The sequence below is a fragment of the Petromyzon marinus genome, chromosome 12, assembly GCF_048934315.1.
Source record: "Petromyzon marinus isolate PM22_M1 ecotype Great Lakes invasive population chromosome 12, UKy_Petmar_22M1.pri1.0, whole genome shotgun sequence".
NCBI lineage: Eukaryota > Metazoa > Chordata > Hyperoartia > Petromyzontiformes > Petromyzontidae > Petromyzon > Petromyzon marinus.
This window is the reverse complement of record NC_133678.1, coordinates 14,740,242-14,766,279: the sequence shown is the minus strand read 5'-3', so window position 1 is coordinate 14,766,279 and position 26,038 is coordinate 14,740,242. Positions and strand designations below refer to the sequence as shown.

The window sequence follows — 26,038 nt, the reverse complement described above, 5'->3', positions numbered from 1 at the left end:
CATTAGTGCCCCTGTTTGATATCTGAACTGCTCAGCCTATCTCCATATATATAAGGCAAAGTTGTGATTATGTGTGTCTGTTCAAAATGTTTAACGTACTTCCCGACATGCCACAAACTTGAAATTTGTCACGTGGGTACTTTCCAGACTGTACACCATGCAAAAATTATAAAAATACACTTTATTTTTTTATGGGGGGGGGAGCTCAATAATGCATATTTTTTTTGCACGGCAAGTGAGCTGTGACGTCAAATCTGTCATGTGACCCGCGCATGTGGAAGCGTAAGATTTGAGGATATAACAACGACGACAACAAAAACGACGACAACAACAGACCGAGTGAGTTAAATGAAAGCGTGTAAAAAAGGTTCCAGAGTCCAGTAAGTTTAACGATGTCAGCCTGCGTAAACATTTGAAGAAATAAACGTCAAATTTTTGCATATATCTGTAAAGCGTAGGAGTCAGCAGTGCCTGGCTTTACGACAGGGGTTGCAGAACCTTGGGCTACATGAAACTTAGCCAAACCTTATGGGTGGCTTAAGGTTTATTTTTCCAAGCCTCAGACATGAAAAATTACACGTTCTAAGGCTTCCAGGCTGGTTCTGTCTCTAAACAAATCCACTGAACCATCATAACCCCCAATCATCAGACCCAGTGATGGAAAACACCACATAACAACTTGTATGTTGAACGTCTTTCGCACACTACTTAGCCATGAGTCACCTCAACCAATGAGGCAACGCTCATTCACGTTCTGTAGAGAGGTTTTGTCACAAGTCAATCAACCGTTATATTTACAACCTTATTCCTCAATGCTGGGCTTTGCCGCATAAAGCAAAACATTAAAAATATTTTATTGTGTGTGCAGTCAATCGTAACTGGGCTGAGACCATTAATTCACAACACTTGAAGACCCGATTAGAATAACAAATGGCCAAAACCCACACTCCAACGCAGGATCTTGGCATTGCCAATTCAGTGTCTTGGCCATTGAGCCAAATAATATCACTTGGCTGCCTTGCAGCTGGTATTTCCAATGATTCTTTGACCTGTATAAGCATATACAACTCTTGTTCATCTTATTGTCTTACTGTAGTTGAGTCACAGAATAAACCCACATGCCGCGTTTCTGGTTGTGCAACATTTTTCGTCCCATAATCTCTCGGATATTCAGCTAAATCTCTCACTCGAGAGATAATTTTGGTCTAAAATTAACTCACCGAGTTATAAGTTAGCTCATTTAATGAATACGCAGGTCCTCCCACCTACCACACACTGAATCAGTTCACTAACACATCACCCTTTCACAATGATAAAAGAGGACACACCAACCTTGTCAATGATTTCATGTGAATTGATGTACAGAATATAAAGTCTGTCAATAATTATTAAAAACACACACAATCGGAGGGACACACATTCCCAAGCCCATCATCATTGCCTAAATTCATCCCAGGTTTCATTAAATGCATATCACTTTACTTTGTCGAAAGCCAGTATTCACCAACCAAGGAGGAGACTGCTCCTATCATGCAGAGTACATGTCCTGACAAAACAAAGCATATGCACTTATTGTGGTGGAAATTCCACATTCCTTTGATGGAGGTCAATATCAGCGACACACAAGCACTGTTGACTTCCCATTGACTACTCAGTTTATCGATCCTGAAAAGATGGGCCGAGTCTACCTTCAACCTCGATTTTAACATTAACATTCTAATTATGAGTCGAGTGCCGTATCTAGGTTACTCAGACACCCAAATGTATTTTAGAGCACGTGACTTTGAGTGTTTTTAAGGGGTTTTTGTGATAAAGACCTTCAAAAATGAAAACAAAACCAAGTAGTTGGCTTTAAAACAAATAAACTAAAGTGTTTACAATTTCAAGTGCTGAAGATCGAATTTTAGTAAATTATAGGGATGAGACAGAATATTCAGAAAACGATGGAGGTGCCAACACAACATAATGTCAGTTTAACAAGTAGGCTTTCGCGACCAATATAATCTATAATATAGGTTGTTTGGGTTATCTGGCTGTTGCCTAATGAAGCTAGTTGTATAATTACTGGCGAAACGTCAGTCAGATTGTAAATGTTGTGGATTCGCTCTCCAACACACCCTGTGCTGTACTAGTAACGAATTGGCATGTTCTGTTTATGTGACAAACCTTACTCATTGGCTGTGTCGGTTGGTGGCGGGTTTAACGACACATTTATATTTACGCGATCTAACCCAAAAAAACAATATTATGGACAACATTACGTGTGTGTTACATATAGCTACGAAGATTTAAAGACTGTCTTGGTCAGTCCGAGCCTCTAGAAAGGCAAAGAAAATTCTCATAATTCTGAAGATGCCTTAAGTGTGGATTTCTTAGCCTCACATGAGTAAGGATAGGAACCCCTAAAAACGTCTCTGTGAGCATCAGCCATCACAAATGAACCCTAAGAACCATAAATATAGCAGCCAAGCCTTGGGCATCAATAAACAACATCAACGATCCTAAGGCTGCCAGAAAGAAGAACCATGTTTTTTGTTTTCATCTTCAACCAAAATATTTCGAGAGCCGTATCACACACAAAGCTACTTGTACACAAAACGAAGCAGGTACACGGCAGATGACAAACAAATTCTGACTTAAATAAACAATATAGGTGATGGAATAAACTGTTTTACAGTGTAAAAAGACAAATAAACCAAAATAATTAGTAATCGGAGGTTTTTGGGTTAGCTCGCGTAAATATAAACAAAACATCCCAATTCGCTACTTGTGCCAGGTGGTGGAGGGTTTAAGAACACGTTTATATTTACGAGCTCTACCCCCAATAACCTATTATGGATAATATTGGTCGCGAAAGGCTACGACTCTACGTGTTAAACAAAAATCAGTTTTTTTTTAAACAGCTGCTCACAAGGGAGCAGCCAAAGAACCACTGCATGCGGATTTGGAACCATAGGTTGCCAACTCCTGGGCTGCACGAAACTTATCCAAATTATATGGGTGGCTTAAGGTTTGGTTTTCCAAGCCTCAGACATGAGCAATGACACATTCTTAGGCTGCTAGGCTGGTTCTGTCACTAAACAAATCCATTGAACCATCATAACCCCCAAATCACTGACCCAGTGACAGAAATCCCCTGTTTGCCTCCTCCCCCACACAGCCAGCAGTGGACTTTGAGATTCCGCCATCTGAGCTTGTGAATTTTCCTACACGTGTGGCCAGGTACCACCCTGTTGCTGAAGAAACACAGCTGGATCAGATTCTGTTAATGATTGCGTGGTTAAGGTTTCACAAAACGTCAACAGTCACACCACAATTACTGTACAGGCGGGAAGACTCGCAACAGTACAACACCCTAAGCTTAACGACAATATAAAATCAACAAAAATAAATGCAACTAATTTGGTAATGTAACATATAAAGTCAAAAGTGTACCCCGAGCACTATTGTGGCGTTCATCTCTGTTTGCAACCTAATAGTCAGGGTAAGTTCCACATTCCTGTGACGTGGGCTAGTGTCTCCACTGGCACTCGGTTCGTCAACCCCCATGAGATAAAGGGCGACGCCGACCTAGCACTCTGTCACAGCAAAGCTATGGTTTAAAAATAAATAAACTGGGTAATTTTTCTAAAATATTGTTTGCTGCAGCGCCAGACTCGCAATCATCAGACTGCAGGTTAACATCCCGGTTGAAGATAAACACAGCCCATAAGCTCCCCCCACCCAAGAATGGATGGTCCGGCCCTTCGTGAAGAATGTAGAGTTTTCACCACTCAATACGGAGATAAGCTCATAAAGATCTGCTCGAAAGGAACTCCTCAAATGAGTTGAGCACACTTGAGCAGAGAAACCTTGCATTAAAGACTCGATGCGTAGACAATACAAATTCAGTACAGGTTTCCAACAGGATCTGCGATTCATGGACTGGGCTTATTGCCAATATAGGTCCTGAGCCGATGACATGAATTTCATATTATTATGGAGTGGGTGACCCTAACCTTAACAATCCCTATTGCTTACTTCAATGCTTTCCCTCCACAATGCAGTGGTATAGTAATGACCACAAAAGCAACAGCTGTATTGTACAACAGCATATTCATGTTGAATATTGTGGGAGTTATTATAATTACATGTGAACAATGATATTTACAAACCCAACACACACACGCATAGGGCACACGATTTGGAGGCAAGGGTTAGTGGATCATGTAGAGGTGTATACTGTAAAAAACCGTAAAAGCAGTAAGATAGCCAGGAAATAGCAATACGCCAAGTAGGCTTCTAATCCATCTGTGCAGACCATCGAGTCGTGTCTCCTCTCATGCATACGTTTTCGCCAGGTAATCGGGTTTCCTCACACAAAGCACTCCTTAAAAATGAATTGGCCAGACATCCGAATGTGGCAGGGCACTCCTGAAAACGAGTCCGAGACCTTGAAAAGGCGTCGTGTAAAAATATAAACATTCGTGAAATGGGAAATCCCTTTTAGCATGAACTGATGAGGAAGAAGCTCACCATGGATCCTATTGTCCGTGTTCATCTTCGCATTTACTCAGCATTAATCAACACCATAGTCGTCATTATCAATATCACCGCAACCATCACCACTGATGAACATTACCGCTATCAACATCGTCACCGTGTTAACCCCGACAAAGTGGAACACAGAAAAAGAGTCAGTCATTCTCACACAATTAATCGCCCAACAATAACAGTATCATCATCGCCAGTCCATGACCAACAACAACCGCCATTCGCCACTAAGTGGTGGTGACATCACCACGGCGCTTGTGCCAGGCTATGTGCACGTTAAGGCCGCGTGAAGGGTCGAACGCGCGCTGGCAGGAAGTCACGGAACAGACCCCAGCAAGTGCCATGGGTCGACTGGCTGAGATGACTGGCCGATGCACCACCTGTGACCCCTACTGTGCCAACTTGCTGTGTTTTATCCACCCGGCGCTCTGCTCGTTGTTTTGAGCATCGCTCCTCTGTCCTCCCGTTTTTGCTGGGAAGGGCGATTGCCTCCAACTCCCCGGTAGCGTCATAAAAAAACATCATCAGACGAACAAGTGGGAAAAGGCATGATCCGCCTGTATGCTCCTACACCTCGTCCTATATCGGCTAGAGTATTTGCCTTGTCGCGGATAACCAGACAACAGGATCGGCCAAAGCTCCTGGCGATTCCCTCGTGTCTTTGCCGAGGCACGGATAAATAGCGATGATTCGCAAAACACAATTCTGATCACAACCTCTCTTAATCTCTGCGATGGCTCTGATAAATTGGCAATACTGTAGGAGCGCACACAGATGCAAGATGCGATGCTCACATAAGATGCGCCGATAACAGAAAGTGCATAAAGGAGGCGCGTTTCACTCCAAACGACGTTCAAGTCGAACCTCGGATGGAATCATCTACGTGACATTACAGCATTGCCGAGTTGCGTCCGACGCTACGCAGTCAACGGCACGTGCTACACGACATGTACACAAACATTGTTTGATAGATTCCGTCTCCATATATAAAGCATGCCGACTAGAGCAGTCGCCACAGACACGCATGCACAATGCATGGGTCTTGTGACACACTGGACACTCTTGCAAACGAGAGGAGGTTGCCATACCGTGTCAACTCATACGGTTTACCCCGTATTCTTGTACAGGGAAATTGAGTTATCAGGATCATACGGCGTACAGCCGTTTCGTTACGGGCAAATGTGTTTTTTTGTCTATTAGTGTTTATCCCCTGTGATTGGACCTGGTAGGATGAATGTTGAGATGTATAAGGGACACGGGGTGACCAATAAGGCCTGAATTGGGTCTGTAATGAGGTAGGGCACTTTGAGGTTCCAACCACCATCGAGGGAGTGTAGTAAAATCTTCGAACTCTAAAAATAATGCGTATTGCTGCAAAAACAGTCGAGGCAAAGGCAACAGTGAAATGCCCAAGGGTTCAATGCTGGACCCGACGACACTCAAAATAACAATTGCAAGGCGCTACTATAACCAAGGTAACCCAGTAATATTAACCAATGGATATTACATTGCATTATACCCGACATGATTAAACATTCAACAGCATTATTAAATCACTGACATTATGAACAATAGATACTTGTATTATATAATGCACGCTTATCTCTACATGAATTACATTAGATAACAATATATGATGTCGGCATTATTCAAGATTAATACAGACAGTACATAAAACACGCTCCATTGCTAAAGAATAATAGTAAGTGATCAAACACGTGCCATAAAAAATCATTAAACGCATTATAATATAATTAATGACATTATAACAATGCCACCACCGCAATATTGTCCGTCAATGTTACCTGGGCGGGTCCCGAAGGCGGGCCTACGGCTCGCCGCGCACGGCCCTGCGGGACGAGGGGCGCCTTCCCGGGCAGGACAACTAGCCGAGGTACGGTATCCGGGAGGCTCCCCCGGCGTAAACCCCACCCACCAACCCCAAGAACGCCGTACGCGAATCCCAGGGGATGCTAGCAGACGCCGCCAGACCCCCGAGCAACCGCGGCGAGACCCGCGCGGGGTAACGAACGGGAGCGCAGAGGAGGTGCGGGGGAAGCCTAGAAGAGCCTCGGGGAGCCTCGGGAGCGGCGAGGCGAGGCGGAGCCGCGAGTTGATCGCAAGAGCCCGGACGGAGTCCCCCCGCCACCGCCGCCGCCCCCCCGGGGGAAGACGGCTCTCATTGGTGGGCGCGGAGCACGTGGCCGGCTCGTCACGTAGGCGGAGCGGGGGTGGCTTTAAAACAAATTAATCTGGACACAACGACCCCTCGAATAACGAACTAATTAGGTTTCAGAGGGCAGAACCTAATGAGTTAGGTTCCAGAGGGCAGTTAGGTTCCAGAGGACAGTTAGGTTCCAGATAACATAACGAGTTAGGTTTCAGAGGGCAGTTAGGTTCCAGAGTACAGTTAGGTTCCAGATGACATAACATAACGAGTTAGGTTTCAGAGGGCAGTTAGGTTCCAGAGGACAGAACCTAATGAGTTAGGTTCCAGCGGTCAGTTAGGTTCCAGAGTACAGTTAGGTTCCAGATGACATAACATAACGAGTTAGGGTTCAGAGGGCAGTTAGGTTCCAGAGGACAGAACCTAACGGGTTAGGTTCCAGAGGACACAACCTAATGAGTCAGGATCTGTTCGCGTTTTGGCATTTTCTGGTCTGACACTGGTGAGACTAGGCCCTAAAGAAGGCTGTCTCTGATGTTGGCCAATCAGTTTCAAAGACAATGCCATATATTATCAGAGTACGTGTGTTTGCATGTTCACCACAAGTGCTCACGATTCTCAGTCCGAACAATCAACTTTCATATGCAGACAGGTTTGTTCGTATCTCTGAAAGTTCGTAAATCGAATGTTTTTAGGTAGAGGAGTCCCCGTATTTATACCAGAGGAGAAATCCTATAAGCTATAAAGCTCTTGTTCACAGGTATCTAAGTAGTTTTCACAGATGTCCAAATAGACAAATGACCCGGTGCACAGGCACAGTCAACATTGGCCATGACCACGGCGTGAGATTATTTAGATTATTTTGCTGCGATACATTTCCACATGATAACCCACTTTGCTGATCTATCATTTGTGGGCCACGTCGCTTCTGAAAAATAAATTAATACCTCAGTGGACTTTACCTGGTAGGGTAAAATAATTGAGTTTGATTTGCATTTTTATTGTAAGTGATTTGTTTATCTTTCCTATCCTTTGCACTCCTATCGTGTTTTTGTATTGGTTGCTGTAACGTTCTGAACCCGCCCCTAACTGGACATCTGTGAAAAAGAGCTTTATAGCTCATCGGATTCCTCCAGTATGAATACATATTCGGATTCCGATATATAAACTAAAACTATTAAAAAAACATGTATTTTAACAGGTAAGGCCCACTTTTCAGAAGCCACCTGACCACAAATGATAGCTCAACGAAGTGGCTTATGGGGTGGAAATGTAAAATGCAGCCAAATACACTAAACGCGAGATGTTGATTCTAATTGTGGAGGCAAAAACTGGAGCACCCAGAGAAAAATCCACACGACCACGGGGAAAGAGAAACATGCAAACTCCAAATATACAGCAGGCGTCAGAATCGGAATCAAACTCACGACCTCCTGTATACCAGGCAAGGTAGTTGACATATCACCAACGTGGCACCCCTAGTATATACTAGGCGACGTTTCAGGTAATGCCCCTTCTTCACAGCACATATATTTAGAGGCCAGCAAAGAGACAGAGTGGATGAGAAAGAGTTGGAGATGACACTTGTTTACACCATGAGGCCTGATGAGAATTAAATGTTTTGTGTTTCCTGATTACCAGTTTTTAAATCGGTGTATGGAGTTACCTATTAAGTCTCTGTTGAGTAGCAGACAAATGTTTCAAAAAGCAAAACATATATAATAAATGAAAGCAGCTTTAATTTGTATTAAAAGCAAGCATAATTATAAAATGTTGCTGGCAAATTACCATATGACTCTTTTTCAAGAGGGCCCTGCATTGCATTTAATCTTAGGATTGTTTTTGTCAATTACTGAGCATTTTTATAGAAGTGAGAGAATAAAGCGGAGCACACGGAAGAAAAAAAGCACGCAACACATGAGGGTGGGGGGTGGATGAGCAACACTGTCTACCAGGGGGTCAGCAACATGCGGCTCTTTAATGAACTGCGGAAATGTGAAAATATGGCTCCTCTTGTTATTTTGTTTAACGAGCCGTGCCCACGCTTACCATGGAAGTCCACGTCACCATGGAAGTTCAGTTTAGCATGGGCCATAGGGTCGGAAACCTGCGGTTCGTGTGCCGAATGCGACTGGCTCATTAAGGACTGCTACGTCACTCGTTATTTATTACAATCTACTCACGTAGATTGTGCCTCTTGAAATATTGGGGTTTTTTTATTTTCACCGAATTCGAAAAAATCGCTGAAATGGCTCTTGTTGTTTTGGTTTCCGAGTCCTGCTCAATACACACGGAAACAGCTGGCGGTTTGGCAACTTGCTGTTACTGCCTTCTGGCGAGCCAGGGGTGTGGCACCACGATGGCCACGGGAAGGGAGTTTCATACCTGTGTGTGCGTGTGAACCACCAACCCTCTCCGATGCCTCCGCAGTGCTGGGTCTCAGGCAGCGAACAGCCACCACAGCCCGGCTGCAGTGAGCTCAATGAAACTGTAATTAGCATAATCCACTTATTGATGCATTCCTGGGCCCAATTATCATTGCAATAGGATTAGAGGGACTCTCAGGAAATGGACCACCATCAACACCGATAAGTAACACTGCCACCACTAGCACCAGCACCACCACAAGTGCCACAATTCTGGATAATCGTCTGATGAAGCTTGTTGTAATCACCAACGAATTGTAAATGTCGTGGGTTTACTCTCCCAACACACCGGTGTGCTTAAGTCGTAACTCACTGCAATGTTTTGTTTACGTGATGAACCTTAATAATTGGCTTTGCCAGGTGGTGGCGGGTTTAACGACACATCGTGGACCACCATCACTGCTACAGTACCGCCACTTTAACAGTACTGCCACGGGTACCGCCATCACCACCACCATCGCCACACCTGGAGAAATCTCGCAATGCGCGCTGTGCGAAACCAAAAACAATACAGGTCTCACTTCTGAGAATTTGCAACAATACCACGAGAAATGTGCCTCCGGGCTCTGGAGACCACCTGGAGAATATTCCAGGCACGTGTTGACAATGATGGCGAACAAGTGGAGACTCTTTGAAGCTATTAACATACATTTGTTATCACGGCACAGCGTGCTATCCGTTCTTTTTCCATTAAAGACGATAGTCCCATATAAGTGTTAACAATTTTTTTAAAGGACCCTGTAACATGGGAGTGGCCGACGCAGATCCAGAGGAAAGAGGCTCTGGGCACGGACACAGGACCCGTTTGTGAGCAGCTCAATCAGTCGTTCATAGCAACAGTCGCGGCCGGTAGGAGGCCCCTCTGTGGAAATGTCAGGGTGATCGGGTTTCACGCCAGGGAGGATGAAAAGAGCCTCCCGTGTTTTTGGCCCCATTTCCATTTTCGCTTCGTTTGCATCAATGCCCTGCATTAAGACTTGCCTCGTGCATGCATACACACCGCGCGCACGCTACATACACACAGACTAGTACAGACATACACACATACACGCAGACACATAGACAGACAGACACATACACACATATTCATACAGACACACACGCACACAGACACAGCACGCACACGACATACACACAAATACAGACAAGTACATACACAGATACAGACACCGCACGCACACATACACAGATAGGTACAGACATAAACACATACAGACACACAAAGACAGAAATACAGACACACATAGACACACAAGACAGGAACAAGTACAGAAACATACAAAAAAAAGACAAAGATCTCCCGTGTAGCCTTAACAGACTGTTGGGGGAAGTGCTGTTAGCAAGTAGCACCTATAATGGGCAAGGATTGCCCAGTTACACACACACAAGGATGACCCAGTTACACACACACAACACAAGGATTGCCCAGTTACACACACACAAGGATGACCCAGTTACACACACAACACAAGGATGACCCAGTTACACACACAACAATAATTACCCAGTTACACACACACAACAATAATTACCCAGTTACACACACACACAACAAGGATTGGCCAGTTACACACACAAGAATTGGCCAGTTACACACGAGACAAATATCCCAGGCCAAAAGTTCTAAGGTCGTAGGGTTCTAAGTAGCACTATGCTCCACACACAAAGACAAACACACACAGAGTGCACATTCATTAAGTTACCAAGTTCCCTGTTGGCACAGGCAGATAAACAACCACGTCTTCTTCTACTTCTAGTGTATGACAAGTATGTGTAAATACTGTATACATCCAGGTTTACGTTTGTGAGCCAAGTGATAGCTGTAGAAGTGTTGTGACGAATACCGTCCAGCGCACTGGAGAGCGGGCATAGAATTCGGCTGTTCAACCACTTAATTATACGTAAATATTGCCTTTATTGCTTTAACGAATTGCATGTTACATACAAATGAAGAAACAAACATCGGTACACACACACACACACTTACGTAGGCAGCACTTCGTAAGAAGTCAAAAGTGATCGCCCTATGAATAGGCTGTCCTCCAGCATGGGAATGTGGAATTTCCACCACTGGTTTGTGGCCACCAAGGGAGAGGAGCACCACCAGCCACTGCTCGTTTGAGCAGGGAGACACCGCGACACCACAGGTAATGTGGTCGCACGGCGAGCGTGCCTCAACACTCAACTTGGAAGGTGGTGAGATCACATCCCGGTTGGGGTTCAGTGCAGTCCATCTTCCCACCTTGATCGATAAAATTGTCACTTCGTGAAAAATGCACAGTGCGTTGTCCTGTGTAGAAAGTGGCCCTTGCCATAGCAATATGGAATTTCCACCACTGGCTCAGGGCCAATCATGAACAGTGAAACACTTTGACGTGACTTATGATGCCCACATATTACCTATACAGTACAACATTGTTTACATGTAAACTACGTACATATACAGGGTGATCCATTTAGAGACACCTCAATGATACACAATGACACCTCTTGTCAATAGCTGATTGAATTTTGTGAATGTATCGGCTCCATGCCTGAAAGAGGAACAAAGGAAAGTGGTAGCACGGAGGCGTTGTTCAATTCCCACCACGGCCGCCACTCAGCCAATTCTCTCCGCACGGTCCAAAGTTCGACCTCGAGTTCGAGTCGCCGCGGTGCTGACGTGCCCCACCAACCCCGGCACTGTAAGCGGCCGACGGGTTTAGTTGTCAGGTTCAAGCAAGGCCGTGAGAGGCCAACGAGATCCTGGGTAATGCGAGCATCATCCACAGCAGACGAGTCTCTGGTCGTGACGATGACAACCACGGACACTGGGACAGGAGCAGCTCAGTGTGTCCAAACATCCGCCACCAACCACCACACCAAGAAAACCAATACACGAGGTTAAATAATAAAATAACAACCCTCTTCACCGGTTAAATAAAAAGCACGAAACAGAAAGAATGACCACATTTTTGTGCTGTGGAGCAAGTCCTGATAAAATGCCCCAAAATGAACACGTATTTTTTTTATTTTTTTATTTTAAGGCCACAGTGTTTTTGACGAGGGTGTTTGGATGTTTTGTGATCTGTGCACCACTGCGTCCGCAGTTTCTCATAATTGTTGGCTTAATTTTTTTTACGAGAAATACAAAGCGCCGTTTCCTGATGGGCATTCGGTCATTCATTCACCAGCAGAGACCGAGTACCCAATGGCCCTGCGTCATCGGCATTCAGTATGGCTCTATGACAGCGCTTCCCACCGTCCTCCTCGCTCATCTGTGCGCCCTCACGTCAGCGCGCCCTCACGTCAGCATCATCTCTGCAGCAGCGGGTTCTTCTGGCCAGCCAGGCTGGGCAGCAGGGGCAGGGTGGCCTTACTGGGCGCCTGGGATGGCGAGGAGGAGGCGGCAGCTGCAGACTTGCTTTGCGTGCGACGCACAAACGACGGCACCTGCGCGGCACGTCAAGCGACACACGCGTTCGCGCTCGCCGTCACGTCCGGGCATCTCTCCCCCAAGCAAGCGCGCAACCTACATCACCTGCCGTGTGTGTGGTGGACGCTCATCCCAAGCGCCTATCCGGGCCCCGAGGCTGCTTAGCCTTCCCGAGATCCAACGAGACCGCGTGCATTGCGGGTGCTTCGGTGCACCGCGTAACGAAACTCGTGGATTTTCTGGCCGCCGTGGTAGCAACATAAGAAACTTGACGTGTACCCGCCATGATTTCCACTGTGCATTGCCATGTAATTCCTACTCCATGTGTAGTGTCATGAAATGCCACGTGCACTGCTATGTACTGGGTACACGGCGTGCTTCTGTGCTACGTCACATGTACCACTACGTATAATATTCTGGATTACCGTAAAATGTAACGTGTCCTACTATGTAACGTGTCTGCTATGTCTACTGCCATGTACGATGTACACAATGTGTACCGCGATGTGCACCGCTATGTGTCATGTATGCTATGTGTATCACTATGCGCCGTGTGCACTATGTGTACTGCTATGCACCGTGTACACTTGGTGGACTGCGATGTGCTCCCTGTTCTACGTACGGCCGGGGGAGACAAGGGGTCCAGGTGTCGCCCCAGGAAGGAGAGAAGTCGCCTCCACATGAGACCGCTCCCCAGCAGCATGAGCCCCGTGACCAGCCAGAACACACGTGGGTCCTCAAAGCACCAAGACGAACACAAAAAAAGACAAAGATCCCCCGTATAGCCATGCCCGACTCTCGGGTCAAGTGCTGTTAGCGAGCACCTATGAAGGCCGGCACGGCACACGAGGGGGTGGCCAGCACCACGCTCGGCCACCTTTGTCTCCCGAGTAACGATGTTTACACATGGCAACAGGTACTCATTGAGGCTGAGTCGACCTAGGAGAGACCCTGGACTGGTTCAGATAATCGTTATTGGTGTTGGCAGTTGGAGCAAGTGGCATTAGTGAGCACCTATTAAGGTGGGTACAGTGCACGAGGTGGTGTGACCAGCACTATGGCTGATCATCATCGCCTTCCCAGTGTTGGTGCTTATACACCGCACCAGGTACTAATTTGTAGCCAAATAAAATGAGAGGGGCCCAGGAGGGGCATGGATATCACTTGCCACTGGTTTTGCCCGTGGCTGGGAATAAAAACCCCGGTCACTGAGATCATAGAACAGTGCACTAACCAGTACGTCACAGCTCCACCCACGCATAACAACACCACCAACAGCTGACATTCGTCGCTAAGTGGCGGTGATGTCACCAAAGCGCTTGTGCTGGGCTCCACGCACTTTGAGGCCACGTGAAGAGTCAAAGGCTCGTAGGCAGAAGGTCAGGCGACATTATTTTTAGGAGGGTTGTGCTTTGTTCTCCATGTGGGAGGAAATCACAGTGCCTGGAGGAAACCCATAAGAGGGGGACAGGAAACTCAAGCGCCATTCACAGAAATCTGCTTGTGGTTCTGCTTCTTACAGGTCAGTGGGTGTCATCACACCCATTGCCATCATGACTCCCATCCCTGCGTGATCCACCAACCCTGCGAACAATTTGCCGCACGAGCAGGCGATGGCAGGCGGTGTGCGTACCTCCTCGAGCGACGAGTTGAGATTCATGCCAAAGGCGACGCCAATCAGCCCGAACAGTGACAGGGAGAAGGTGCCCATGGTGAGCTGCAGGTTGAGCCGCATCATCACGTTACGGTGGCTGCGCACACACACACAAAGACAAAGATTCCCCGTGTAAGCGCAAAATACTTTTCGGGCAAGTGCTGTTAGCGAGCACCTACAGTGAGGGAAAAAAGTATTTGATCCCCTGCTGATTTTGTACGTTTGCCCACTGACAAAGAAATGATCAGTCTATAATTTTAATGGTAGGTTTATTTGAACAGTGAGAGACAGAATAACAACAAAAAAATCCAGAAAAGTGGATGTCAAAAATGTTATAAATTGATTTGCATTTTAATGAGGGAAATAAGTATTTGACCCCCTCTCAATCATAAAGATTTCTGGCTCCCAGGTGTCTTTTATACAGGTAACGAGCTGAGATCACGAGCACACTCTTAAAGGGAGTGCTCCTAATCTCAGCTTGTTACCTGTATAAAAGACACCTGTCCACAGAAGCAAATAATCAATCAGATTCCAAACTCTTCACCATGGCCAAGACCAAAGAGCTCTACAAGGATGTCAGGGACAAGATTGTAGACCTACACAAGGCTGGAATGGGCTACAAGACCATTGCCAAGCAGCTTGGTGAGAAGGTGACAACAGTTGGTGCGATTATCCGCAAATGGAAGAAACACAAAAGAACTGTCAATCTCCCTCGGCCTGGGGCTCCATGCAAGATCTCACCTCGTGGAGTTGCAATGATCATGAGAACGGTGAGGAATCAGGGCAGAACTACACAGGAGGATCTTGTCAATGATCTTATGGCAGCTGGGACCATAGTCACCAAGAAAACAATTGGTAACACTACGCCGTGAAGGACTGAAATCCTGCAGCGCCCGAAAGGTCCCCCTGCTCAAGAAAGCACATATACATGCCCGTCTGAAGTTTGCCAATGAACATCTGAATGATTCAGAGGACAACTGGGTGAAAGTGTTGTGGTCAGATGAGACCAAAATCGAGCTCTTTGGCATCAACTCAACTCGCTGTCTTTGGAGGAGGAATGCGGCCTATGACCCCAAGAACACCATCCCCACCGTCAAACATGGAGGTGGAAACATTATGCTTTGGGGTGTTTTTCTGCTAAGGGGACAGGACAACTTCACCGCATCAAAGGGACGATGGACGGGGCCATGTACCATCAAATCTTGGGTGAGAACCTCCTTCCCTCAGCCAGGGCATTGAAAATGGGTCGTGGATGGGTATTCCAGCATGACAATGACCCAAAACACACGGCCAAGGCAACAAAGGAGTGGCTCAAGAAGAAGCACATTAAGCTCCTGGAGTGGCCTAGCCAGTCTCCAGACCTTAATACCATAGAAAATCTGTGGAGGGAGCTGAAGGTTCGAGTTGCCAAACGTCAGCCTCGAAACCTTAATGACTTGGAGAAGATCTGCAAAGAGGAGTGGCACAAAATCCCTCCTGAGATGTGTACAAACCTGGTGGCCAACTACAAGAAACGTCTGACCTCTGTGATTGCCAACAGGGGTTATGCCACCAAGTACAAAGTCATGTTGTGCACGGGGTCAAGTACTTATTTCCCTCATTAAAATGCAAATCAATTTATAACATTTTTGACATGCGTTTTTCTGGATTTTTTTGTTGTTATTCTGTATCTCACTGTTCAAATAAACCTACCATTACAATTATAGACTGATCATTTCTTTGTCAGTGGGCAAACGTACAAAATCAGCAGGGGATCAAATACTTTTTTTCCCTCACTGTATGAAGGCCTGCACGGCACACGAGGGGGTGGGTGGCCAGCACCGCACCCGGCTGCCTTTGTCTGGCTAGTGGCGATGTTTCCACACCGCAGGGGGTACTCATTTGAGGCCGAGTCAAACTAGGGGAGGACAGGTTCAAATAATCGTCAATGTTGTTGGCCGTGAGTGGGAATCAAACGCGGGTCGCAGGGTATGCAGCGCAGCGTGATAACCGCGACACAACTGCGCACACACACACATATGCACGCACCTATTAGCGCATGCTGACTGGACAAGCAACGTCATACGTCACATGTTCAGGCGTTATGACGTCATCACGTGGCATCGTGATGTGTGTACCTCTCGTCTCCCGGTTCTGCATAGCTCTCATTTAGCACCCTTTCGTCACACTCACCTCTCTAGCTTGTCTACCACTCTCTCATCTCTCTCATTCGACTCCCTTACATCTCTCTAATCTATATCTCGTTATGACTCGATGATCTATCTCGGGTGGCCCTAGCAAAGTGGGTAACTTGTTATCTTATTTTAGATTTATAGAGTGCTTTAGCTTCAGTCGCTTTACATAGCTTATAAGCAGTACAAGAATGGAGTGATTTATATGGCATGGGGTCAGGAAAGGGCTACAGGGGAGGGACGCGAAGGAGTGGAGGGGCGAGGGGAGGGACGAGGAAGGGAATGGGCAACGAAGAAGGAGGAAGTGGAGTTTCCCGCGGTCGATGGACAGGAGTTTGGGGTCAACGAGGGCGTCCCGGATGGCCATCATGGCCGACTCCAGGTCGCCGAGGTAGCTCTGCAGCTCGCTCAGCTGCGTCGGACGACGACGACGCGCGGATGCACGCGCGCATGCGCACATACAAAGACAAAGGTCCCCAGGGTAGCCGACACAGGTTGGACTCGAAGTGTGGCGAGCTACCCACTGCGTTACCACTGCACCCCGTGCTTTAAGATAGGAAAGAAAGGAGGTTAAGGAGGGAGACTGCTAAATGTACAGGGGCCTCAGTTAGGCCGCCAGTCGAAGAAGTCTGCTTGAGCAGGCTGCATGACCGTGCCGGCCAGCCGAGCAGCGCACCTGTCGAGGTTGAGGAAGATTACGCTCTCCGAGTCGTCGATGAGCCCCTTGAGCTCGCGCACGGCGTTGAAGAGCGCGTCGGCCTCGTGCAGGAACACCTCGAGCAGCAGCTCCATCTCGTCCGCGTGGTCCATGCCCACACTGCTCGCCTCGCTGCTCACCATACGCATACACAACAACTGCAATTCACTGCTAAGTGGCGGTGACGTCACCATGGTGCTTGTGCCAGGCTATGTGCATTTTAATCCCACTTGAAGCGTCAAACGCCCACTGGCAGGAGGTCACGGGACAGACCCAGGTGCCATGGGTCGGCTGACTGAGATGACTAGCCGATGCATCACCTATGCCCCCTACTGTGCCAATTTGCTATGTTTTAGCCACCCAGCGCTCCGCTCGTTGTTGCGTCACTCCTCTGCCCTCCGTTGTTGCTGGAGGGCGACTGCCTCCAACTGCCTAGTAGCGTCCTTCACGAGCCTCCTCCAGAGGCCCATCTTGACAGCAATGGTACCAGTCATCGGCAAGTCCACTCAGCTCCACATCCTCTTGTACCACATCACTTCATCTCTTCTCTAGCCCGTGCCATGCCCGTTTAGCCCCCTCTATTTGGCCGAACAAAAGCTGTTTAGGCATGTGGTGGCCGGGCATGCAGGCTACATTACCCAGCCAACACAGCCTTGCCTGCCAGGGGAGCTCAAGGATCTGTGAGCTCACAAAATCCAGCCTGCTTAAACCCAGGATGGATCGTAGGCAGGCCAGCCTAAATATTTCTAACCGGCTAAGAAGTTATCTTTGGGGGGTCCACGTTTCGTAAGCATAGAGAAGGAAGGGCATGACCGTGGCCGAGAAGACCCGAAGCTTCGTGTGGCGTGACAGACCAGGTAGCATTCACACAGCGTTACGCAGCCAATGAAAGGATAATGCCGCTCGACTGAATCAGAGTGATACTTTTGCCTTCAAACCGGACCTGGTCATGAGCACACTGCCCAAGCATGGGAAAACTCTCCACTCTGTCCACAACTGGCCCATCACCAATTGAAGTTGTGGGGGTGGAGTGTCTGATGACACACAATATTCTGTGGAGGTACGCACACACGTACACACACAAGTGCACGCACACATGCACACACGTGCAAATACACACGCAGTCACACACACAGGTGGTTACATGCATAGCGACATCGTCGCATGTCGCTGGATGCGGGGCCTGCTTGCCTAAGGCACGGCACGGAACGTACTGCCACGGCTGGGGGTGGATGCAGTACCAGCCCCAGAAGAAAAGGGGCAAGGGGGGCCTACCCAAGGACCCCCCCGAAGCGGGGCTGAGGGGACCATGTGGACAGATGGGGATCCCTACGGGGGGGCCTTGAAAGGGGGCGGGGCTGAGGGCGGAGCAAGCCCCGCACAGGGGATAAAAAGTGGGTCCCCCGTTGGGACGGTAGTTGTTTCTGAGCAAGAAGCTGGGTCCACGTCGGAAGAGGCGCTATCCCAGGGGGTCCGTACCCGAGTGGGACCCGAGTGGGACCCGAAGAGGGATAGCTAGCGGGGTGTGTGTTAGGGTAGCTAGCCCGGTGGGTTACCACCTTAGCGTAGCTGGTAAAGGGGCAGCTACCCCTTTGTGTTAGACTAAATAAACGTGTTGCCTCCAACATGACGCCTGAGTCTCCATTTATACCCACCACACATGCACACAAATGCCTGCCCAGGTACGCACGTACACACGCGTGCATGGGCACACCGTGCCTCGCGGCTGGTGCGGTGCGAGAGTGGTGGAGCCAGGTGGAGGCGGGTGGAAGTGGGTGGAGACGTGTGGAGGAGGGCGGAGGTGGGCGGAAGTGGTTGGAGGTAAGGAGACGAGTGCTGGGTTGTGTGGAGAAGCCCCGTGTGCTCTGCGAGCCGCACTATGCTCGTGGGTTGCTCCACTTGCTGAGGCACAGCTCCTCCATGAGTTCCTCATCGTCCAGGATCTTCAGCAGAACGTCCTTGAGCACACGCACATCCGTCTCCAGCTCCGACAGGCTGCACACATGCACGCACACGCACGGGTGCACACAGCCGCAACACATGTGACGCATGCAAGCACCGACACTGAGCGCCGCGGTGGTGAGATATTAACTGCCTCGCCTGGTATACAATACAGGAGGTCGTGGGTTCGATCCTGACCCTGACGCTTATATTATTTTGAGTTTGCATCTTCACCCCGCAGTCGCCTGGATTTTTCTCCGCGTCCTCAGGTTTTTCCCTCCACATTTAGAATGAACGTGCATTTAGATTATTTGGCTGCAATACATTTCTACGTAACAAGCCACTTAGTTGAGCTATAATTTGTGGCCAGGTAGCTTCTGAAAAAGAGCTATACAGCTCGGTGGGCCTGACCTGGTAAAATAATAATAGTTAACAGTTTTTTATCTATATCTTTACACGGGGAGAGCCCAGGGATAGGGAGAAACACAATACATGCACACACACACACAGAGAACACAGACAGCTCACTAACAACGACAGACGCGCAATTCACAAGCACGCAATGACTGAACAAGAGGAGACCCTACCACCAAGTGTACAGAGACAATGACCAGGGTGGCGAGGAGCAGTGAGCAGTGAGGGACGACGGCAGGTGTTGGCGAGGCGTGGTGAGCGAAGACGCTGCACCGCTAGAGTCACTGCTCACCTCTTGCTGCTCTGAAGGAGGAGGTGGAGTTTCCCGCGGTCGACAGACAGGAGTTTGGGGTCAACGAGGGCGTCCAGGATGGCCATGATGGCCGACTCCAGGTCGCCGAGGCGGCTCTGCAGCTCGCTCAGCTGCGCCGGATGACGACGCGCAGATACACGCGTGCGTGCGCACATACAAAGACAAAGGTCCCCAGGATAGCCGACACAGGTTGGACTCGAAGTGTGGCGAGCTATCCACTGCGTTACCACTGCACCCCGTGAGAAAAACATAAGGGAACGAAGATATTCGGCAGGTCGAAAGCAATCCTGCTGCGCACGATCGTGTGGTTGCGATCTACCACCCGTTGCTGTTGTTGATGTCCGACGTTTCACTCCATGCGCTGAGGGCTACTTCAGCAACTGAAGCTCCCGGCACATGGAGCGAAAGGTCGGGCAACATGCCGAACAACATGCGGCAAATACACTCCAGAAGGAAGAAAAATATTCCCAGATTGATGATATTCATTCCTGGGGAAACAGATATTTGAAGGAAATACACATGCACATACTCATTGATGCCACTCCAGAAGCCCCTGGTCTCATCTGGTGCACCTTGATCTCACCTGGTGTCCCCTCGTCTGACCCGATGCCCCCCCCGTCTCACCCAGTGCCCCCCGTCTCACCCAGTGCCCCCCCGTCTCACCCAGTGCCCCTCCCCCGTCTCACCCAGTGCCCCCCCCCGTCTCACCTGGTGCACCCCCTCGTCTCACCTGGTGCTGCAGGATGGCCTCGAGGGCCCAGAACTCGAAGGGCAGCGAGTAGGAGGCGAGCTGCCCCTCCCCCGCCAGCTGGGGGCCCAGCTCCGCCTGCAGCCACGACTCGAGGCTCGGGTGACGGTAGTCGAGTACCAGCAGGCTGTCGGGGCTCACCACGGCCTTCAGCTGCTGCTCGCTCCGCACGGCACGGGAGGGGCGCAGTCAGCCGGGCAGTCGAGCAAAGCGCGGGCCGAGTCGCCAATGCTAGCGGTCAAGCAGTCAAGCAAGTGGGCAGACGTTTCATGCAAAAACATCAGACGATCATCGCTCAGCGTGCCCACAAGATCCCCCATACAGCCTTGACAGACTGTTGGGGCAAGTGCTGTTCGTGAGTAGCATCGATGAAGGCCGGAGCGGCGCACGAAGGGGTGTGTGGCCAGCACCACACCTGACCGCTTTTGTCGCCCAAATGGCGATGTTTGCATGCCACACTAGATACTAATTTGAGAATGAGTCGACCTAGGGGAGGCCCAGGGCCGGTTCAGATCATCGTCACAGGCGCTGGCCGTGAGCTCGAATCGAACCTGGGTCGCCGAGTTCGTAGCGCAGCGCGCTAAATGCGCACACACAGACGTGCACGAACACACGTGCACAAACACACGTGCACGAACACACAAAGATCCCCCGTATAGCCTTAACAGACTGTAGGGGCAAGTTCTGTTAGCGAGCACCTATAAAGGCTGGCATGGCACACGAGGGGGTGGGTGGCCAACACAACGCTCGGTTGCCTTTGTCTCCCTAGCAGCGATGTTTACACATCGCACCAGGTACTCATTTGAGGTTGAGTCGACCTAGGTGAGGCCCAAGACCGGTTCAGATAATCGTCACTGGTGGTGGCCATGAGCGGGAATCGAACCCGGGTCGCCAGGTTCGTAGCGCAGCACGCTAACCACTTCACTACCACACGCGCACACATGCGCACACACGCTCGTGCACACACGCGCACACCTCCATGTGCAGGATGATGCGGTTGTTGCGGGTGAAGATGCCAACGGGCGGCTGAAAGCGCAGGTCTCGCGCCTGGAGGCCCAGCTCCGTGTAGAGCTCCGTCTTGCGGCGCTCTGCATGCGCCCATGGGGGGCCACGGGGCGATGGGGGTGCCACAACCACGCATGAGCACAGACACGCGCTACACGACTTCTACAACCTGGAGTAATCTGGAACTTTGGTTAAAGAAATAAATTAAGCGTGGGGTGCAGACGACAGATGAGTGGCTGTTTGCAGCGGTCCCCACCGAAACAACACACCAGGCCGGTCTTGTCGAACTTCATCTGTGGAGACAGATGCCAGCATTAGGACACATGCAGAAGCACGAGGCTCCAAAGCCGGCACAGGATAAAAAAAATTCAGTCAAAGACCCCGCCCCATCCCAGGGGCACCACGGTGACGAGCTGTTATCACCCTCGCCTGGTATACAGGTCGTGGGTTCGATCATGACCCTGACGCCTGTGTAGTTGGAATTTCCCTGTTCTCCCCGTGGTTGCGTGGATGTTTCTCCGGGTCCTCCGGTTTTTCCCTCCACATTTTTATAATCAACATCACGCGTTTAGAGTATTTGGCTGCTATAAATTTCCACATGATGAGCCGCTTCATTGAGCTATCATTCGTGGCCATGCCGCTTCTGAAAAAAACTATATAGCTCAGTGGGCCTTACCTGGTAAAATAAAAATTGTTCAACAATAGTGATCCCACACTTGGTGTTTACCACTTAGTTGTGGGAAGTCAGCTGTGGCCATCCAGTGGATGGACTGGTTCCTGCCAAAACAATGTGGCATTTCCACAGCTGGCTAAGGGCCACCAACGGAGGAGTGACCCCCATTGCTTATCCGAGCAAGGAGACACCGTGGTTTGAGCCGGTTAATTCGAAAGGCTAGAAGGAGCTGCAGGTAAAATGGGCATTTGTGCTCTGCCCTCTGCTACCCATGACGTAGCCCCACAGCAGCCCACAGCACCTGTTTTATGCACGGCGGACACCCATCCAAGCACTATCCAGGACGCTTAGTTTCCTAGATTTGACGAGATGGGGCGGATTCCGGGCAATTTGCTCGTAGGCACTAAAGTATGGGAGATGTAACAAATAAATAATAAAATCACTCACCACGCTAAACACAGGGATGACACTGGCAAGGGCTGCCTGTGAGGAGTCAGAAGAGAAGTGTCTACCTGTGAAGACACGAGCGAGAGGGGGCATCGCTTACAAACTCACAGCTCAACGCAAGCACGACAACTCTCGACAGCCAGAGCACTCGGAGGCTGAGTGGACCGGAGGTCATGGCGTTTCGCCACTGAGCCACTTGGCATGGACGCGACAGCTTGATTCCAGCTACAGCTGCCGGATAATTTCGTGTCACGCTGTGGATGGAAAGGCTGACCCACAAAAGGAATAGCACAGGTTCAAATCCAGGTCTGAGCCCTGTGTTATCCCACTGCTGAATGACAGTCTTCCCCATTCTGTTTCTACCGTGGGAATTATTTCACCATACTTCACCATGTTGGTTAGTGCAGGTTGGTGAAGGGCGAGGCCTGGGCTGGTTCGAATTTAACTCAAAACGGATGAAAGCTGTGGATGGGAATTAAAAACTTTAAAAGTAGCTAGGCCCAAATTACAAATACATGGGAATGGCAGTTAGTGATGTCAAGGCAGGTACTGAAGGAACAGCGTCAGCTCATGCAGCTGATTTTCGAGTTCATTAACTGGTGAAGCACCAAGCAGGTTGAGTGAAACGACACCATACGTTGTTACATTCAGTCATAACAAGTATTGAGCCATTTGGTGAGAAGCTTGAGTCAGAATTTGATTAATATATTGGCCATGTATAAATACTATCTTTGTAAACGTGATGATCTTGTCCAGTGGTGGAGGATGAATGACAAGAATTTTGGCACGAAACCATCACGTGGACTGAACCAAGAACAAAAATTTACGATTATTGTATTAACTACAACAAATACGGGTTCGAGTACACTCCACCACCGTTGCTCCAAGTGATATTGCAGTACGCATTCCAACATTTGGTGTCCTCATTCACGCACTCACCCATGCCCACCGCGCTGTCGCCCCACAGCGGCGGCGATATTAGCGGCAGCCGTGGTCTCCACCGGCTGCCGGGCCGGGGGGGGGACGGTGGCGGTGGTGCAGGGCGGAGACCCCCCCATGCCCACGCGCAGGGGGGGCACACGGAGCAGGCTGTACGAAGCGGAGTCGTGGAGGGCCCGGCTCGGGGCACCACGGCCCCCCACACGAGAGTGCCGACTACTCTTCTTGACGGGAGCTGGTGACACGGCCACATTGCGGCGGAGTTGCGGCCGGTCGCTCTCAACTCTGGCCGTCAATGTCCGTGCTGCTCCTGCTGCTGACGGTGGTGATGCTGATTATCTCACTTGAAAAAGTTGATGTGGATGCTGTTGACGGCAATGTTCATGAAATGGCTTCAATAAGTTGATTACATTAATGCTGCTGCTGATGGTGAGGGCGCTGATTAAGATATTTGTGCTGCTGTTGATGCAGTTTATTAGTTTGTATGTTGAACTTCTTTTGCACCGTACGTAGCCAACCGTGCTAATCGGAGGTGCAGGGGGAAGGACAACAAACTTAACACAAAAAGCAGTCATAAGAAATTAGTTTTCAATGTATATGTAATCCAACTGATGCAATCATCATCAGTTTGACTGCACTGTTGATTTCACCACGAAAAGTGCCTGATGTTGATGCTTATTCTTGCCAAACTATTCGATTGTTTGTATAACCACACGGCTCTTACCGGGTTCAATAAAGGTCGTGCAATTTTTATATCTGGGCATCGAAGTTCACACCATTATTGTGTAATGCACCTTTGCAGCTCTTGTTAAACGCATTACATTGTACCCCGTATTCTTGTAACAGGGAAATTGAGTTTTCAGGGTCCATACGGCGTACAGCCGATTCAATACGGGCAAAAAATATATAATTCAAGTTGTTTGTATTTCTCCCTTGTGATGGGGTGAACGTTCAGATTTATAAGGGGCACTGGGTGACCAATGAGGTTTGAATTGGTCTATTATAAGGTCGGCACTGATAAGGGATTGACAGATATATTGTTTCACAAAATGACGTGCAGCAACCGTGCCAGGTCAACGTGTTCTCAGCTGGCCAAATAAAGTTCATCAGTCCGTCTAGCGTCTTCCACCAATTTCCCTTTCGAGTTAAGATGAAGCCCCCCTCCAGCCTCCCGGCGTTATTGCCAACAATATGACGGCGCTCGCCGAATCGAAGGTTGCAGCGGTGCAATCTGTGGAGACCCGACGCATGGCAGCAGCAGTCATGGGTCACGGTGACGATCACTCACGATGTTGGTGGTCATCTGTTCCGCCCCTGCCAGGGAGATGCACCATCACTGCACACATATATCCCCGCGGTCACTGTAGCCGTAGCGCTATAGTTGCAGGAATAATGATTAAAATTATTAGTACGCCACTTCCAGCGGCCACGCACTTGCGATGCTGGTCGGGAACGGTGGGGACCCCCCCCCCTCCTTGAAAGTTATTCGACTGCGTTAGCTGCTAATGCGTCGAATGCAAGCGCGCACACGTTTAATTCCAGCATGCGATGTCCACACACGTGTCTATGTACAGTACATGCAAGCGTCCTACACACTGTAGACACACGTGAGTGGTGAACCAGGCGCGTGCTACGGATAACGGGCGCCGGGTTACGTCTCTCGGGTCAGCGACGACACACGTCAACTATTAAGCAGTAATCAATACACAAGTTTATATAGTAGAGGTTGTTTGGGTTAGATCGCGTAAATATAAATGTGTCGTTAAACCCGCCACCACCCGACACAGCCAATTAGTACGATTTGTCACGTAAACAGAACATGCCACTTCGTTACTAGTACAGCACAGCGGTGTGTTGGAGAGCAAATCCACAACATTGTTAAATCCACTACGTGTTAAACAAACACACAAGTATACTCTTTCAGCACTCTTTCAAGTATACTGCTCTCATCACCGCCGACTCGAGCCGCGTTCAAGGCTCGGTTTGGTTCGTTTGTTACGGGGGCGAGTCAGACGGTAACTCTGTTCGGTGTGTATATAGCTTATAACTTCCCTGCTATCGGCTGAGTTAATTAAGCGCTGATTTGGTTGCAGTCGACCTCGCATTGACCCACGAGCACCTCGAGCCGCGCGGAACCACGTGCGAGCTAACCGGGAGTCGATTCGCGATTGTTAATTCGACTGGCGTTTTAAATCGATTTCATTCACAAAACGCATGGAGAATCGATAATCGAATATCCGCCTAGGGGAATCGCGCGCTTGGAATCGATTCCTCACGAAGCGGAAGTGGGGGCGCGCAAGGCGACGGCGTGACCAAACAAATGGCGGTGGGTGGGGGTTATTATTTATTCTCGACCAATTTTTTTATCGACAAGAGACATTTGTTATTATTTATTCTTGTAAAAATAAGAGAGACAAAAGTATCCCTTCAAAAGTCCTTATTAACTGGTTATTTATAGAAATATTTTACAACAATTGGGGAAACACAAAAAATCC

At 49.0% G+C, this 26,038-nt stretch overlaps 2 protein-coding genes across 3 annotated transcripts in view; both read right to left on the bottom strand.

Moving 5' to 3' along the window:
* The window catches only part of LOC116941504 (E3 ubiquitin-protein ligase RNF144A-like), a 50,846-nt gene extending 41,602 nt beyond the window's left edge, over nucleotides 1–9,244 (bottom strand). Inside the window, exon 1 of one of the 2 annotated variants that reach the window (XM_032952634.2) lies at nucleotides 9,086–9,244. The gene's annotated coding sequence lies outside the window, so the exon portion shown is untranslated. Of the gene's footprint in view, nucleotides 1–6,338; nucleotides 6,751–9,085 lie in introns of those variants that run through there. The other variant, XM_032952633.2, reaches the window with a different exon arrangement.
* A 1,777-nt stretch (nucleotides 9,245–11,021) lies between these two features.
* MRS2 (magnesium transporter MRS2) lies at nucleotides 11,022–25,726 on the bottom strand. The gene is made up of 12 exons (XM_076066666.1): nucleotides 24,832–25,726; nucleotides 23,544–23,908; nucleotides 22,605–22,669; nucleotides 21,741–21,777; nucleotides 21,455–21,567; nucleotides 20,462–20,635; nucleotides 19,711–19,841; nucleotides 18,942–19,058; nucleotides 17,043–17,195; nucleotides 14,175–14,292; nucleotides 13,164–13,277; nucleotides 11,022–12,558 (listed from the first exon to the last, which is right to left on the bottom strand). Exons 2-12 carry the CDS (start codon nucleotides 23,794–23,796, stop codon nucleotides 12,421–12,423), a joined length of 1,413 nt encoding a protein of 470 aa, XP_075922781.1. The 5' UTR covers nucleotides 23,797–23,908; nucleotides 24,832–25,726; the 3' UTR covers nucleotides 11,022–12,420.
* Between the last annotated feature and the right edge of the window lie 312 nt (nucleotides 25,727–26,038).

What these genes read in the sequence shown, in the direction of transcription:
- MRS2 (XM_076066666.1), bottom strand. Translation starts at nt 23,796, where the DNA reads ATGTGGCCGTGTCACCAGCTCCCGTCAAGAAGAGTAGTCGGCACTCTC. An exon ending in CGACAGCGCGGTGGGCATGG is followed by an intron (nt 22,670 to 23,543) that starts GTGAGTGCGTGA and finishes GTGTCTTCACAG; the next exon opens with GTAGACACTTCTCTTCTGAC. An exon ending in CTCCTTCAGAGCAGCAAGAG is followed by an intron (nt 19,059 to 19,710) that starts GTGAGCAGTGAC and finishes GCATGTGTGCAG; the next exon opens with CCTGTCGGAGCTGGAGACGG.